The 14,167-nt window shown below is 39.8% G+C and overlaps 1 protein-coding gene across 2 annotated transcripts in view; it reads right to left on the bottom strand.

The window, feature by feature from the left end:
- The window catches only part of ccdc33 (coiled-coil domain containing 33), a 309,934-nt gene that overhangs the window by 162,033 nt on the left and 133,734 nt on the right, over positions 1-14,167 (bottom strand). For both annotated transcript variants that reach the window (XM_051920613.1, XM_051920615.1), the window contains exon 9: positions 12,311-12,420. In XM_051920613.1, the coding sequence (XP_051776573.1) occupies positions 12,311-12,420 (110 nt within the window). The remainder of the gene's footprint in view (positions 1-12,310; positions 12,421-14,167) is intronic.

Raw genomic sequence — 14,167 nt, 5'->3', positions numbered from 1 at the left:
TGCTGCCAAAGGTGCATCGACAAAGTATTGAGCAAAGGCTGTGAATACTTATGTACATGGGATTTCTCAGTTTTTTTGATTTTTAATAAATTTGCAAAAACCTCAAGTAAACTTTTTTCATGTTGTCATTATGGGGTGTTGTGTGCAGAATTCTGAGGAAAAAAATGAATTTAATCCATTTTGGAATAAGGCTGTAACATAACAAAATGTGAAAAAAGTGATGCGCTGTGAATACTTTCCGGATGCACTGTGTGTATATATATATATATATATATATATATATAGATAGATATATATATATATATATATATATATATACACACATTTATCCATCCATCCATTTTTCAACTCAATAAATCCGAAAATAGGGTCGCGGGGGTCTGCTGGAGCCAATCCCAGTCAACACAGGGCACAAGGTAGGGAACCAATCCCGGGCAAGGCGCCAACACACCGCAGGACTATACTGTATATATAATGTTGCTTTTTGTGGCAACACCAATCCAAAACATGCACAAAAGGACAAAATTTATTATATTTTGATTCTGTCTGATGATCAAACAGCAAGTTGATGGTAGGAATAAAATTAGCTGACAGATTTTTAGCTGTTCAAAGTCTTAACCAGACGGGGGCGACAAGGACAGGTATAATTAACATCAATCATCCATCAGTTCATCCAGTGGCTACACCAGCTTTAACCTGAGCAGGGTTGTGGGAAAGAAGCTTTTCCCAGCAAGCATAGGGTGCATGGGAGGATTGATCCCTGGATGGAGCACTAGACCATTGCAGGGTTAAAATCAACGGATAAATTTGAATATTTAAAATCAACCCCATTTCATCTTATCTAACACTTTTCAGGGCAATCATCACCCCTATAGTTCTATAAAGTGTACATTGGCAGGTAAGTAATTCAGAATCCAATGTGATATAAGTGCAGATGGTTTTGTTATAGTTTCCAATTTATTGCCTCAGCCATTACAGTCTAAGGTAATTTACCTAACTTTATTGTATATAACGTCTCTCATGGTGAACATCTTGCCAAAGCATCTTATGTGTATAATAAGACAGAACCATCATTAGTTGTCCCTTCAGGTCATGGAGTGAGTGAGTGGTAGGTTTTGAACTGACATCCTCAGTCTTTTCAATCCATTTCTTACTTACCTGGCCACACTTAAACATGGAAGACAGTGAGCCATTGATACTAGTAGGAAGGCCACTGCACTCATCGCACAAAGCTTGTCTTCCACAGCGAATGATTATGTAACAGTGAACAATTCTTGCAAATGGCATCCCAGTTAAATTTGACCCTGAAATAACCTTATCCCACCACATGGATGATCACTCCCAGAAAGTTAGATTTTTCCACTTTCACTGAGCGCCACCCTTTTGATTATTCTCACACTAGTTTTCATCCGCAGTAGGAGTGTGATGCTTGTAGAAACAGCATGAGCTGCCGAGCACAATCAGGAGACCGGCTGGCTGATAAATAATTCATCGGCCCTGCCGCCTGAGCCACGTTTGCATTAGGCTACAGAGGCAGACCAAAGCAAAGCCCCTGAAGCACACTAACAACAGGGGTGCAGTGATGTGGAAAGATGGAACAAGATGAGAAAGAGCTTTTTGCACACGAAATAACTATTGATTTTTTATGTATATAGTATAAATAAACCACTTTAAGAGTGCATCTTGCACACTTGAATGTTTGGATTTGCATCTTGTTAATATTTTGCACATATGAGACATGCTAAGTCGGCAGTTATTGTAAAAAACACCAAATAAATGCATTCATTAACCATTTTAAAGAGCGCTTGGGTGGCACAATGGGGGAGGACGCCCTCCATTAATAATAATTGCAACCTTGACTATGCATATCTGTGAAAAACAGAAGTAGAATTAGATCTAAAAAACACTAAGGCTACTTTTATGAAAATGTATCCTACATAGACAATCTTTGAGCTATTTTACTATGAGACTGTAGTCAGGGTGTGGAGCTGTTACCTCTTCAAATGAAAATAAATACTGAGAAACAGCTGAGGGAACATTTCAAAGCAAACGTGTGCCATCAAGCAGTTTAGGGGGTGAACAAATGAATGTGTTGTCTATCGACAGCCGTGTGAAATGTGACACGCGTTACTTATGAATATTGACATGTTCTGAAAGAAACACGTCCTTCTTGTTGAGTTTGTTATTCTGTGGGTGTCACTGGAGGGAATTTCTCATGAAGGCGCTTTATGATTGGGTGCCTAGAACTTTATAAAAATAGCCAGAAGCCCACTGCAGTTAAGCCTGCAGATAATATATTAATCTCAGTAGCTTGTCATAGTGGTAAAAACGTCAGGTGGGCTTTTGAGCACAGATACGGCATTACTATTATCAAGATATTGGTGGAAGGCTCAGCGCAGCCCCCAGGCTACATTCTCATTTTTTCCATTCATGTAATTTGTTTCCCCGCTTCTTATTCTTTCCTGCATTCTCTACTCTATAGGTAGACAAACAAAAATTGAGTTCTGAAGGTCCTCTGCAAGAAAATGTAATTATAACAAAATTAATATTTTTCTGTTAGCTTTACCCAAGGACCTACAGTATCATCGCACATGTTTTCTGATCATTGGCCTTCCCTCAAGCCTCTTAAAAACAGGCTGACGGACGGATGCATCAGAATTGTGAAACATGCCACGCACACTGATAGATAGATAGATAGATAGATAGATAGATAGATAGATAGATAGATAGATAGATAGATAGATAGATAGATAGATAGATAGATAGATAGATAGATAGATAGATAGATAGATAGATAGATAGATAGATAGATAGATAGATAGATAGATAGATAGATAGATAGATAGATAGATAGATACTTTGAGTAAGTTTATAGATACTTTGAGTAAGTCTAGTGTAATTGTGGAAAACCATTTAGATCAGTTAACATCACATTATAATTTGACCTTGAGAGATGCTCTAGATGCAGTGGCTCCCCTTAAACAAAAGTGATCAAAGCACACACTCTCCCTGGTTTAATGAAAACACTCAAGCTCTTAAATTAGAGTGTCAAAAACTGGAGCGCAGATGGAGAACAACAAAGCTACATGTCTTTCAAATTGCATGGTCAGAGAGTATTAAAAAATATAAAAAAGCTCTCTTTAAAGCTCGCTCAGAATACTATTCTACAATAATAGATAGCAAGAACAAAAATCCTCGGGTACTGTTTAGAACAGTGGCTAAACTAACAAATGGAAATTCAGATCTAAAGTGCAAAATACCAACAGATATTAGCAGTACACACTTTATGAACTTCTTCAATGAGAAAATTAAAAATATAAGATCCCAGATCTCAGCATCACAGTACAAACCAAATACTAGCTTAGCAGACCCTGTCTCACATTGCATTAAGCACTTCAGTAATTTTAATCCTGTAACTGTGCAGGAAGTCTTAACTTTAATTTCTAAAATGAAGACCACTACTAGTTCCCTAGATCCAGTGCCAACAAAACTAGTAAAAAGTTCAATGGATGTTGTAGCTTTACCCAAGGACCTACAGTATAATCACACATGTTTTCAGATCATTGGCCTTCCCTCAGGCCGCTTAAAAACAGGCTGACGGACGGACGCATCAGAATTGTGAAACATGCCATGCACATAGATAGATAGATAGATAGATAGATAGATAGATAGATAGATAGATAGATAGATAGATAGATAGATAGATAGATAGATAGATAGATAGATAGATAGATAGATAGATAGATAGATAGATAGATAGATAGATAGATAGATAGATAGATAGATAGATAGATAGAATTAATCCTGAAGTAGATTGCAGTTATAGTAGTAGACACTAAGGCACAAATGCAGTGTACATATAACAGGAATGATGAGTATTTATAAAGGTATTAACAAAGTTTAGGTATTTAGAGTACTAGTGTAAAGTGATAACAACTGCACATAGCCATATCAGTTATAATCTCACAGTGTTAATATTATGCAATATGTCAGTCATTGCCACAGTATATTGCATATAGCACTATTGTCTCTTATGTGTGCTGGGCATTAAATAAGACAAAATGACTTTGACCGTGGGGTTTTTCATTATTGAGCCTAGTGGCTAAGGAAAGGCATGACCTTACATGTTGCTCCTTGGACAAATGTAGTTTTCTCAACTGTTACTGAAGGTGCTCCTCTGTTTAGCCAAGACCACATACAGAGGATGAGGGTTATTGTCCAGAAAAGTAAGCAGCTTGCTGAGTGACCTTAGTTCTACCACTTTCTCTAGTGAGCCCAACACAATTCACTGGACAGACATTAGGGCATTAGAAACATTTTGATGAGAACAGGCCATTTTGCTCATCAAGGCCTACCAATCCTATCCATTTAATTCCCATATTAGAGTACTAGAATATTATTAATTGTAATGAGAATGGCCCATTCAGCCCAACAGACTTATTCATTCCATTTGACTAAATTGTCCAAAATAACATCATGTTGAGATTTGAATATCCCTAAAGTCCTCCTGTGTACCACACTACCTGGTCACTTATTCTATGTAAATATGGTTCTCTATGTGAAGAAAAACTTTGTAATGTTTTTATGAAATTTACTCTTAACAAGCTGTGTCCCTTCTGTTTAAAGTAACAGTCTCGCTTCACTCTTCTAATTCCTTTCTGAATTTTAAACACTTCAGTCATGCCACCACTTAAGCTGTTTGTTTGAATTGAAAGGTTCAAGTCCCTTACTCTTTCTTCCTAACTCATCTTTTGCAGTCCTGGAAACAGTCTACTCGCTCTACTTTGGACTTTTTTACAGTTCTGCTATGTCTTTTTTGCAGCTTAGAGACCAAACTAGCAAGCAGTGCTCCAGGTGAGACTTCACTAGTGTGTTATAATAAAGCTTAAACATAATCTCCTTTGACTTTTATTCCACACATCATGTTACATAAGCCAGCTTTTCTCAACCTTTAAGTATTTGCGACCCGAGTTTTCATAACAGTTTTAATCGTGCCCCCCTAATGTTGTTTGAAACCCTAATAAAATTTATTCCTATATTTTTTGCTGCCGATACACCGCTACAAGTTTAAAATTTTCCTACGAATAGCGAAATTACGACACATATGGCAACATTCATGCCCCCTTTTTTGTTACTTCTCAAACCCCAAAGTTTGAGAACCGCTGATATAAGCTAACCTTCTATTGGCCTTCTTAATGGCCTCTGAACACTGCCTGGATGTTGAGAGTGATGAGTCCACTATGACTCCGTGGTCCATCTCATAAGCAGAACTTTCAAATTTTAGACCTCCCATTATGCATCCTACACCCTACATGCAATTATTTACATTTACTGACATTAAATTTCATCTGCCACAAATATGCCCAAGCCTGTATGCTGTCCCAGTTCGACGAAATTCTGCATTATCTGCAAATCCACCTAGCTTGGTATCATCTGCAATTCTAACCTAGAACAAGTGTTTTTAATTATTTTGTTTAGTTTGCTGGCATCAGCTGCAATTGCCCTAGCACAGGGGTGGGCAATGTCGGCTACAGGTTTTCATTCCAACCCAACTGCTTAATTAGAAACCAATACTTGCCAATCTCATCCTTAACAAACAAGACCACAAAAATGAAGCCTCAAAATGTCACTTAAGGAATAAGTGCTTCATCAGCAATAATTGACGTCTCATAAAGAAACAGGGTTGAAACAAAAACCTGCAGCCACTGTGGCTCTCCAGGACCAACATTGCCCACCCCTGCCCTAGCACAATACTACACAGAAGATGGCAGTGGCCACTACAGAATGGTAGAAAATATGTCAGACTGGCCTGCATACACCAAACAACCTCATCCTCCCCAGGAAGTAGAGGTTGACTGTGGCCCTTCTTGTATAAAGCCTCTGTACTGGTTCTCCACTGAAGCTTATCGTTCAGATGCACCCTAAGATGCTTATATATTCTCACCACCTGAACATCTTCGCCATCGACGAGAACCTGAGGGATAGTGGGCTTGGCCCTCCTGATATCTATGATGATCTCCTTTGTCTTATTGATGTTGAGCTGCAGATGGCTCAGTTTGCACCATTCAACAAAGTCCTTCACTATTGCCCTGTATTCTTTCCACTGCCCTCCAGCTTTGGCGTTCTTCCCTGGCCACACATCTCTCTTTGCCCTTATATTTGATATCCCTGCCTCTAATCCCACCTGGATATTTATTGTGGCTATCTGGCAATACCCATCATTTTGTACTATTATGACGCCACACATCATGGTTTTCAAAGCATGATCCTCTCACCTTTGTAGGGCTTTGCCAGGCCCTTCTGGCACAGTTGCAGACTCTCAGGTGTGCAGACCACCCACCATTACGATTCATTCCTAAATGTCTGATTTTACTGAGAGCCACACTAGCTACTGCAAAGCTGTCTAAGTTGTTTCTGATCACTGTACAAGATGCTATATAAAGTGTCTATAACATTAGTCATGAGTGAACTTATTCAGTCGATAGATTCACATTTTGGCAATATCAGAGAGGCAAAGGCGAATGCTCAGTTAGACGTGTAATCGTCTTTTCTAATCCCCAATAAGCTGGCGAAACAGCCCTTAAATGAGAGCGCTTTCCGCTAGCACAACCTTGACCTCTTCAGACTGAGACAAGGCTCTTTTAGCATTGCGCTTTCCTGATTATGCATGACTGGCGGTACAGTTTGAAAAGGCCCTTTGATGAATCAGGCTGCCTTACGGGCACATCCAAGCATTATTGTAGCTCCACGCTGTGTGGGGATCACGCGCTTGACGATCCAGCATCAGAGATGGAAATTCAGGCGCTTCATGTTAGCTTTCTGTTTTTCTTAAAGAGCTCATGCATGTGGCACTCACACACACATACTCTTAATGGTGGAGGTGTGATTGCAAAATTGCATTGAGTTTTTCCTTATATAGTTTTATCAGATGTGTGGATTGACCCTTCAGGGGGTCCTCATTTACAGACAGAACCCACTACTGAGGAGCAGCTGTATGTTGCGTTTCATTCATAACACTGTGAAAAACTGACAGGTCCCACAGTCTGTCAGCCTCCTCAATTTCATCATTTGTTCATCCTCCACCATGTCTTCTAGAAGGCAGCTTTCATTTTCACCTCCTGGCCACACATCACACAAAACTTAAAATCTCATCAAAGCACAGTAGATTGGGTGGCATGGTGGCAGTGTTGATGGCAGCCATACAACAACCAAATCTGAAATCTTGGAGTGATGACTGATGGCTTCTTTAAAAAAAAGGATTTTAAAGCTCAGACCTCCTGCTCAAATGACAAAGCCAAGGGTGCAAAGACAAGCCTCAGGCAGACAGCCATGAATATGTATTGGATTTTTTGGAGCCATTAGAAAAGGAAAGCAATTAACGGTGAGCACTTACAAGTGGGGTGGTAAAGAGGCACATTGGTTAGTCTCACCTGACACCTATTTGTACGGAGTCTGCACACTTTGTGTTTGTTTGGTTTTCCTCTGGTTGCTCCAGTTTCCTTCTCACACCACAAGCACTTGCTGGGTTGGATAAATGGCATCCCAAATTGTGTGAGTAGTGCAAGTTAGTCTGCGACCTTGATGCTGCCTACTCTTAGAGGGGTTTCTCTTGAAATAATTAGGTTTGTAAAAGAGATGGATGGATTAATATTTCAAGGGCAACATTTGCATTGATTTTGCTTGTTTGGTATTTTTTTAATATGATCTAATACGTGGGGAGTGGGTACGGAAAGTATTCAGACCCCTTCAATTTTTCACTCTTTGTCATATTGCAGCCATTTGCTAAATCATTTAAATTAATTTTTTCCCTCATTTAAATGTATACACAGGCACCCCATATTGACAGACAAAAAAAAAAGAATTTTTTGAAATTGTTGCATGATTTATTAAAAAAAGAAAAACTGAAATATCACATGGTCCTAAGTATTTCAGACCCTTTGCTCAGTATTTAGTAGAAGCTACCCTTTTGAGCTAATACAGCCATGAGTCTTCTTGGGAAAGATGCAACAAGTTTTTCACACCTTGGATTTGGGATCCTCTGCCATTCCTCCTATGCAGATCCTCTCCAGTGTCTGTCAGGTTGGATGGTAAATATTGGTGGACAGCCATTTGTAGTCTCTCCAGAGATGCTCAATTGGGTTTAAAGTCAGGGTTCTGGCTGGGCCATTCAAGAACAGTCACAGAGTTGTTGTGAAGTCCACTCCTTCGTTATTTTTAGCTGTGTGCTTAGGGTCATTGTCTTGTTGGAAGGTAAACCTTCGGCCCAGTTCTGATGGTCCTTAGCACTCTTGGAGAAGGTTTTTGTCCAGGATATCCCTGTACTTGGCCGCATTCATCTTTTCCCTCGATTGTAACCAGTCGTCCTGTCCCTGCAGCTGAAAAAACACCCTCAACAGCATGTATGCTCCTGCCCTCCGCCATGCTTCACTGTGGGGACTGTATTGGACAAGTGATAGCAGTGCCTGGGTTGTCTCCACACATACCGCTTAGAATTATAAGGCCAAAAAGTTCTGTCTTGGTCTCATCAGACAGAGAATCTATTGCTCACCATCTCAGAGTCCTTCAGGTGTCTTTTAGCAAACTCCATTCGGGCTGTCATGTGTCTTGCACTGAGGTATGTGTGGAGACAACCATGGCACTGCTCATCACTTGTCCAATACGGTCCCCACAGTGAAGCATGGCGATGGCAGCATCATGCTGTGGGGGTGTTTTTCAGCTGCAGGGACAGGACGACCTGGTTGCAATCGAGGGAAAGATGAATGCGGCCAAGTACAGGGATATCCTGGACAAAAACCTTCTCCAGAGTGCTAAGGACCTCAGAAATGGCCGAAGGTTTACCTTCCAACAAGACAATGACCCCTAAGCACACAGCTAAAATAATGAAGGAGTGGCTTCACAACAACTCTGTGACTGTTCTTGAATGGCCCAGCCAGAGCCCTGACTTAAACCCAATTGAGCATCTCTGGAGAGACCTACAAATGGCTGTCCACCAACGTTTACCATCCAACCTGACAGAACTGGAGAGGATCTGCAAGGGAGAATGGCAGAGGATCCCCAAATCCAGGTGTGAAAAACTTGTTGCATCTTTACCAAGAAGACTCATGGCTGTATTAGCTCCAAAAGGGTGCTTCTACTAAATACTGAGCAAAGGGGTCTGAATACTTAGGACCATGTGATATTCAGTTTTTCTTTTTTAATAAATCTGCAACAATTTCAAAAATTCTTTTTTTGTCTGTCAATATGGGGGTGCTGTGTATACATTAATGAGGGAAAAAATTAATTTAAATGATTTTAGCAAAATGGCTGCAATATGACAAAGAGTGAAAAATTGAAGGGGGTCTGAAATACTTTTCAGTACCCCACTGTAGGTTTGACAGACTGTTTGAAGGATTCTTTCTGTTATTATCAGAGAAGGGGTAGTGACCCAGCATTCATAGGGCCCTATTAGAACATTAAAAGGTCAGCAGCTATCTGTGTTAGCAGACCTGATCTCACCTGTTTCTTGGCTTGGTTTAGGGAAAAAGTACAACTGTTTGTTTAATGCTGCGTCAGAGGTTACAGACCCTGCACAGTTTATCTAAAAATCCTCCCCAATTGTGTTCACAAGGCCCAGACTAACTATAGGACTGCCCTTGACAAACAGGCTGTCCTCATAAGCTTGGGCCCACTCTACCATTTTTGATGCCTTAGGTGAAGCTGTAAATTACACCCAACCACCCCTTAGCTTTGAGTGAAATCATCACATCCAGGACAATCTACAAAGAAACCTGGGAGAGACAAGAAGGGAGCCAGGAATGGGGAATACAAGGTATGGAGAGTTTGGATATAAAAAATTTTACAAGCTGAGAATATAGAAGGAGACATTTGATTACTTATAGCAACGGTCCTGTTTACAAGACTGGTCTCAGGAAAATACACACTTGAGGGGGTGACATTTTAGAAGTAACATGAGAACTGGTGAGCACTTTATTTATTTAATTTTTTTGTATTTAATTTTTCTCTAAAGAAGAAAAGAATAGACACTATCAAATAATGAAATTACCACTTAAACAATGATTATATTCTGTAGCTCTCTATTTAAACCATCAGCCTAACAGGTGAGCTTATGATGATGGTGACAATCTAGTTATAATCTTTGGCAACATTACATTTCATTATGTTACCCGAAATAATTTGCATAATATAATTATAAATTTAAAAAAATGAAGTTTAATGATTATTGCTGAAATATTTATTCATGATTTCTACTTACTGTATCCTCTCTAATGATGCAAATACTGCAGTATAACTATCCAATCAACGCATGACCTCAGAGAGTTCATTCTAATGAGAGACGGACTATGGAGAATTTTTTAGCATGCCAGAAGAGAATATCAGAGATGCTTTTGAACAATGATGACAAAATAAAGTTTGAATGAGCCCATTTTGGGAGATACTTTGAATTAAATGAGCATTTAGCAACACATTCAACAGTTGCATCTATTTGTTGTTTGATCATTTAATTTTATAAAATTATAATAATTTTTTATTGCATATTCTGTGCTTTGTCAGTTTGTTATTATTATTGTTGTTCTTCTTGTTATTTTTTGGATTAATTATCAATGCTGATAGCCTATGATCATTGCCCCTACCTCCCGAGTTTGACATCCATGAAAAAAAAAAACTAAAACTAGAAACCTGCATCGGAAGAAAATAAAGAAGTGAGAATGTTACATGTAAAGTGAAGCTGGGATTTGGAAGACCACTGGGAATTTGCCTCATTTCGGTCATCAGATTTTAACATAAACCCAGATTAAGAGATTCACAGGACCCTGGGTGACTTAGGCTCCTTAAAAGATAGCTGATCGTACTTTTAACAATGAGGCATGAGGATATCGGGGTCTTTTAATGCAGAGCAGCAATTCTCACTTTTGTTCTGGTCCAATACTTGGTCACTTTGACTCGTGGATACTTGATCATTTAAACAAGCATGGTTGGTGAAAAGGCCCCATCACATCATGGCCCATGGCTGCGCACCCCGAACATCCTGATCCCCCTTGTGTTGAGACCAAGCGTTCATAAATAACTCAGAAATTGTATTGTTTTAAAACAATAACATCCCCACCAAATTTACCGTCTGGGCAATTACCTCGTTTTTTCTAATTAATACAGCCAGTCCTGCTTACAGTATATAAGCAAACACCACTCAATGCCTGTGGTCATTTAACCAGATAAGTTCATGTCTTTAAAGCAAATAATAAGAGAGACTGGAGTGTCCATTGTAAATCACTAATGAAATAAAAATCATTCACTCTTTCATTATTATATGGTGTACTTCACAGAGCATATCATCAGAAGGTTGGTTTACAAAGTAGACAAGAATACAATTTAATTGTAAAAAGGTAAATGAATAAGAGCAAAAGTTAAAGCAACTTGCAGGCTCCAAAAATGAGGTTAGTGGTAAGGGTGGAATTTACCCTCCTCCCTTACTACCTGTGAGTCATTCTGGATTCACAGTGATTACCGTATATACTCGGGTCTTGAAACCCGAAAAGTCGATCATACTAAAAGCAGACCCCAATTATACTACGCCCGTTCAAAAATGCAACACTTAATTTTTTTTTTTTACCTCTTCTTTCCTCCTCCAATCTCGCACCAGTTTCTCAAACACATCGAATTGTGTTACAGCAGCGAAGTTACCAATTATTTTCGCCATTTCAATGACTTTTAATTTAAAATCAGCTTCATATTTTCTTCTGATCAAACGCTCCATTGTAGATAAGGGATGCTCTTAAGATAAAAGTGTTTGAGGGTGTAAGATACAAAAAATACAAAACAGTGCAAACGTCACTTCGGAAGAGTTCAGGTATTACCGTGTGGTCACGTAGGCACAATACATAGAAAAGAAAGGCAGTGTGCTCTGTGGTCACTCTCTCAGGTGGGCATTAGCATATTATAATCTCTTGGACTAATAGCATGAGTTTTCCGCATTCGATTTATACGACCAACATAATAAAATACCGGAAATTATACGGTAAAATAAAGCCCCGACTTATCCATGGGAGAACTTAAACATGAGTATATACAGTAGCCACAAATATATTTCTAAGTGAATAATCAAATTCTTGATGAAAACAAGGACCTGTCTGTTTTATGTGTTGTTTTAGGAGTACCATCTTTAACCAACATTTTTGAAAGGTGCCTCCTTGGCACAACAATACAGGCCAACAGAGGCCAGGAACGAATTTGTGGCCAGTCAGTACACGTCACATACATTCATGGAAGCCACAAAGTAACAGCATGTGAATTTTAATCTCTATTTCATACTCACCTGCACAAGCTCCAAGTGATAGTGATAGAAAGGGTGGAGTAGGCGCACAGGAAGACGGTAACTGGCAAGAAGCTCCTTGGTTCTGCTGTCTGCCACATTCAGGACCATATCTGGAAATTAGAGCCAAAGAGTTTAATGAGCTCAGATACCTGTATACTTGTACGTTACTTCATTGTCGGCCTATGAGTCTACATCAGTGGCATCAGTGATGTGTAGGTGAGTAAATGACAAAATATTCATCCATCCATTTTCAGAAGCTGCTTTTTCCAATACAGAGTTGTGAAATGTCAGAGTTCATTCCAATACCACTGAATGCAAGGCAAGAGCAAGCAATTCATACATACTGGAGTAAATACAAGATAATCATTAACTCATCTTTGGAATTTGGAAGGAAGGAAATGGAAGAAATAGGAGAAAACCCATAAACACAGGGAGAATGTCCCAAATCCAAAGAGATGTGTCCACAGAGCTGGGAAACAGCACTATGCCATCCCAACACCCACATATTCCAATTTAAAAATCAGAATAAAAGAATAAAGACATATGCTTTTGAACATCGCTGAACAAACTCACTACATTGACCAATTCATGTTTTACACTGCTGGATGGCACAAATGTCAGCACTGCCAGCCCATAGCCCAAGTGTCCTGGAGAGCTGTTTGTATGAAATTGGCATGTTAGCTATTTATCTACCAACTGGCTTTCATATATATATACAGTGCATCCAGAAAGTATTCACAGCGCATCACTTTTTTCACATTTTATTATGTTACAGCCTTATTCCAAAATGGATTAAATTCATTTTTTCCCTCAGAATTCTACACACAACACCTCATAATGACAATGTGAAAAAAGTTTACTTGAGATTTTTGCAAATTTATTAAAAATAAAAACATTGAGAAAGCACATGTACATAAGTATTCACAGCCTTTGCCATGAAGCTCAAAATTGAGCTCAGGTGCATCCTGTTTCCCCTGATCGTCCTTGAGATGTTTCTGCAGCTTAATTGGAGTCCACCTTGTGGTAAATTCAGTTGATTGGACATGATTTGGAAAGGCACACAACTGTCTATATAAGGTCCCACAACTGAGAGTTCATGTCAGAGCACAAACCAAGCATGAAGTCAAAGGAATTGTCTGTAGACTTCCGAGACAGGATTGTCTCGAGGCACAAATCTGAGGAAGGTTACAGAAAAATTTCTGCTGCTTTGAAGGTCCCAATGAGCACAGTGGCCTCCATCATCCATAAGTGGAAGAAGTTTGAAACCACCAGGACTCTTCGTAGAGCTGGCCGGCCATCTAAACTGAGCGATCGGGGGAGAAGGGCCTTAGTCAGGGAGGTGACCAAGAACCTAATGATCACTCTGCCAGAGCTCCAGAGGTCATCTGTGGAGAGAGGAGAACCTTCCAGAAGAACAACCATCTCTGCAGCAATCCACCAATCAGGCCTGTATGGTAGAGTGGCCAGACGGAAACCACTCCTTAGTAATAGGCACATGGCAGCCCGCCTGGAGTTTGCCAAAAGGCACCTGAAGGACTCTCAGACCATGAGAAAGAAAATTCTCTGGTCTGATGAGACAAAGATTGAACTCTTTGGTGTGAATGCCAGGCGTCACGTTTGGAAGAAACCTGGCACCATCCCTACAGTGAAGCATGGTGGTGGCAGCATCATGCTGTGGGGATGTTTTTCAGTGGCAGGAACTGGGAGACTAGTCAGGATAAAGGGAAAGATGACTGCAGAGACATCCTGGATGAAAACCTGCTCCAGAGCGCTCTTGACCTAAGACTGGGGCGACGGTTGGTCTTTTAGCAGGACAACGACCCTAAGCACACAGTCAAGATATCAAAGGAGTGGCTT

Source organism: Erpetoichthys calabaricus, chromosome 17, assembly GCF_900747795.2.
Source record: "Erpetoichthys calabaricus chromosome 17, fErpCal1.3, whole genome shotgun sequence".
Taxonomy (NCBI): domain Eukaryota; kingdom Metazoa; phylum Chordata; class Cladistia; order Polypteriformes; family Polypteridae; genus Erpetoichthys; species Erpetoichthys calabaricus.
The sequence above is the reverse complement of the archived record's forward strand: the minus strand, read 5'-3'. Positions and strand labels throughout refer to the sequence as shown.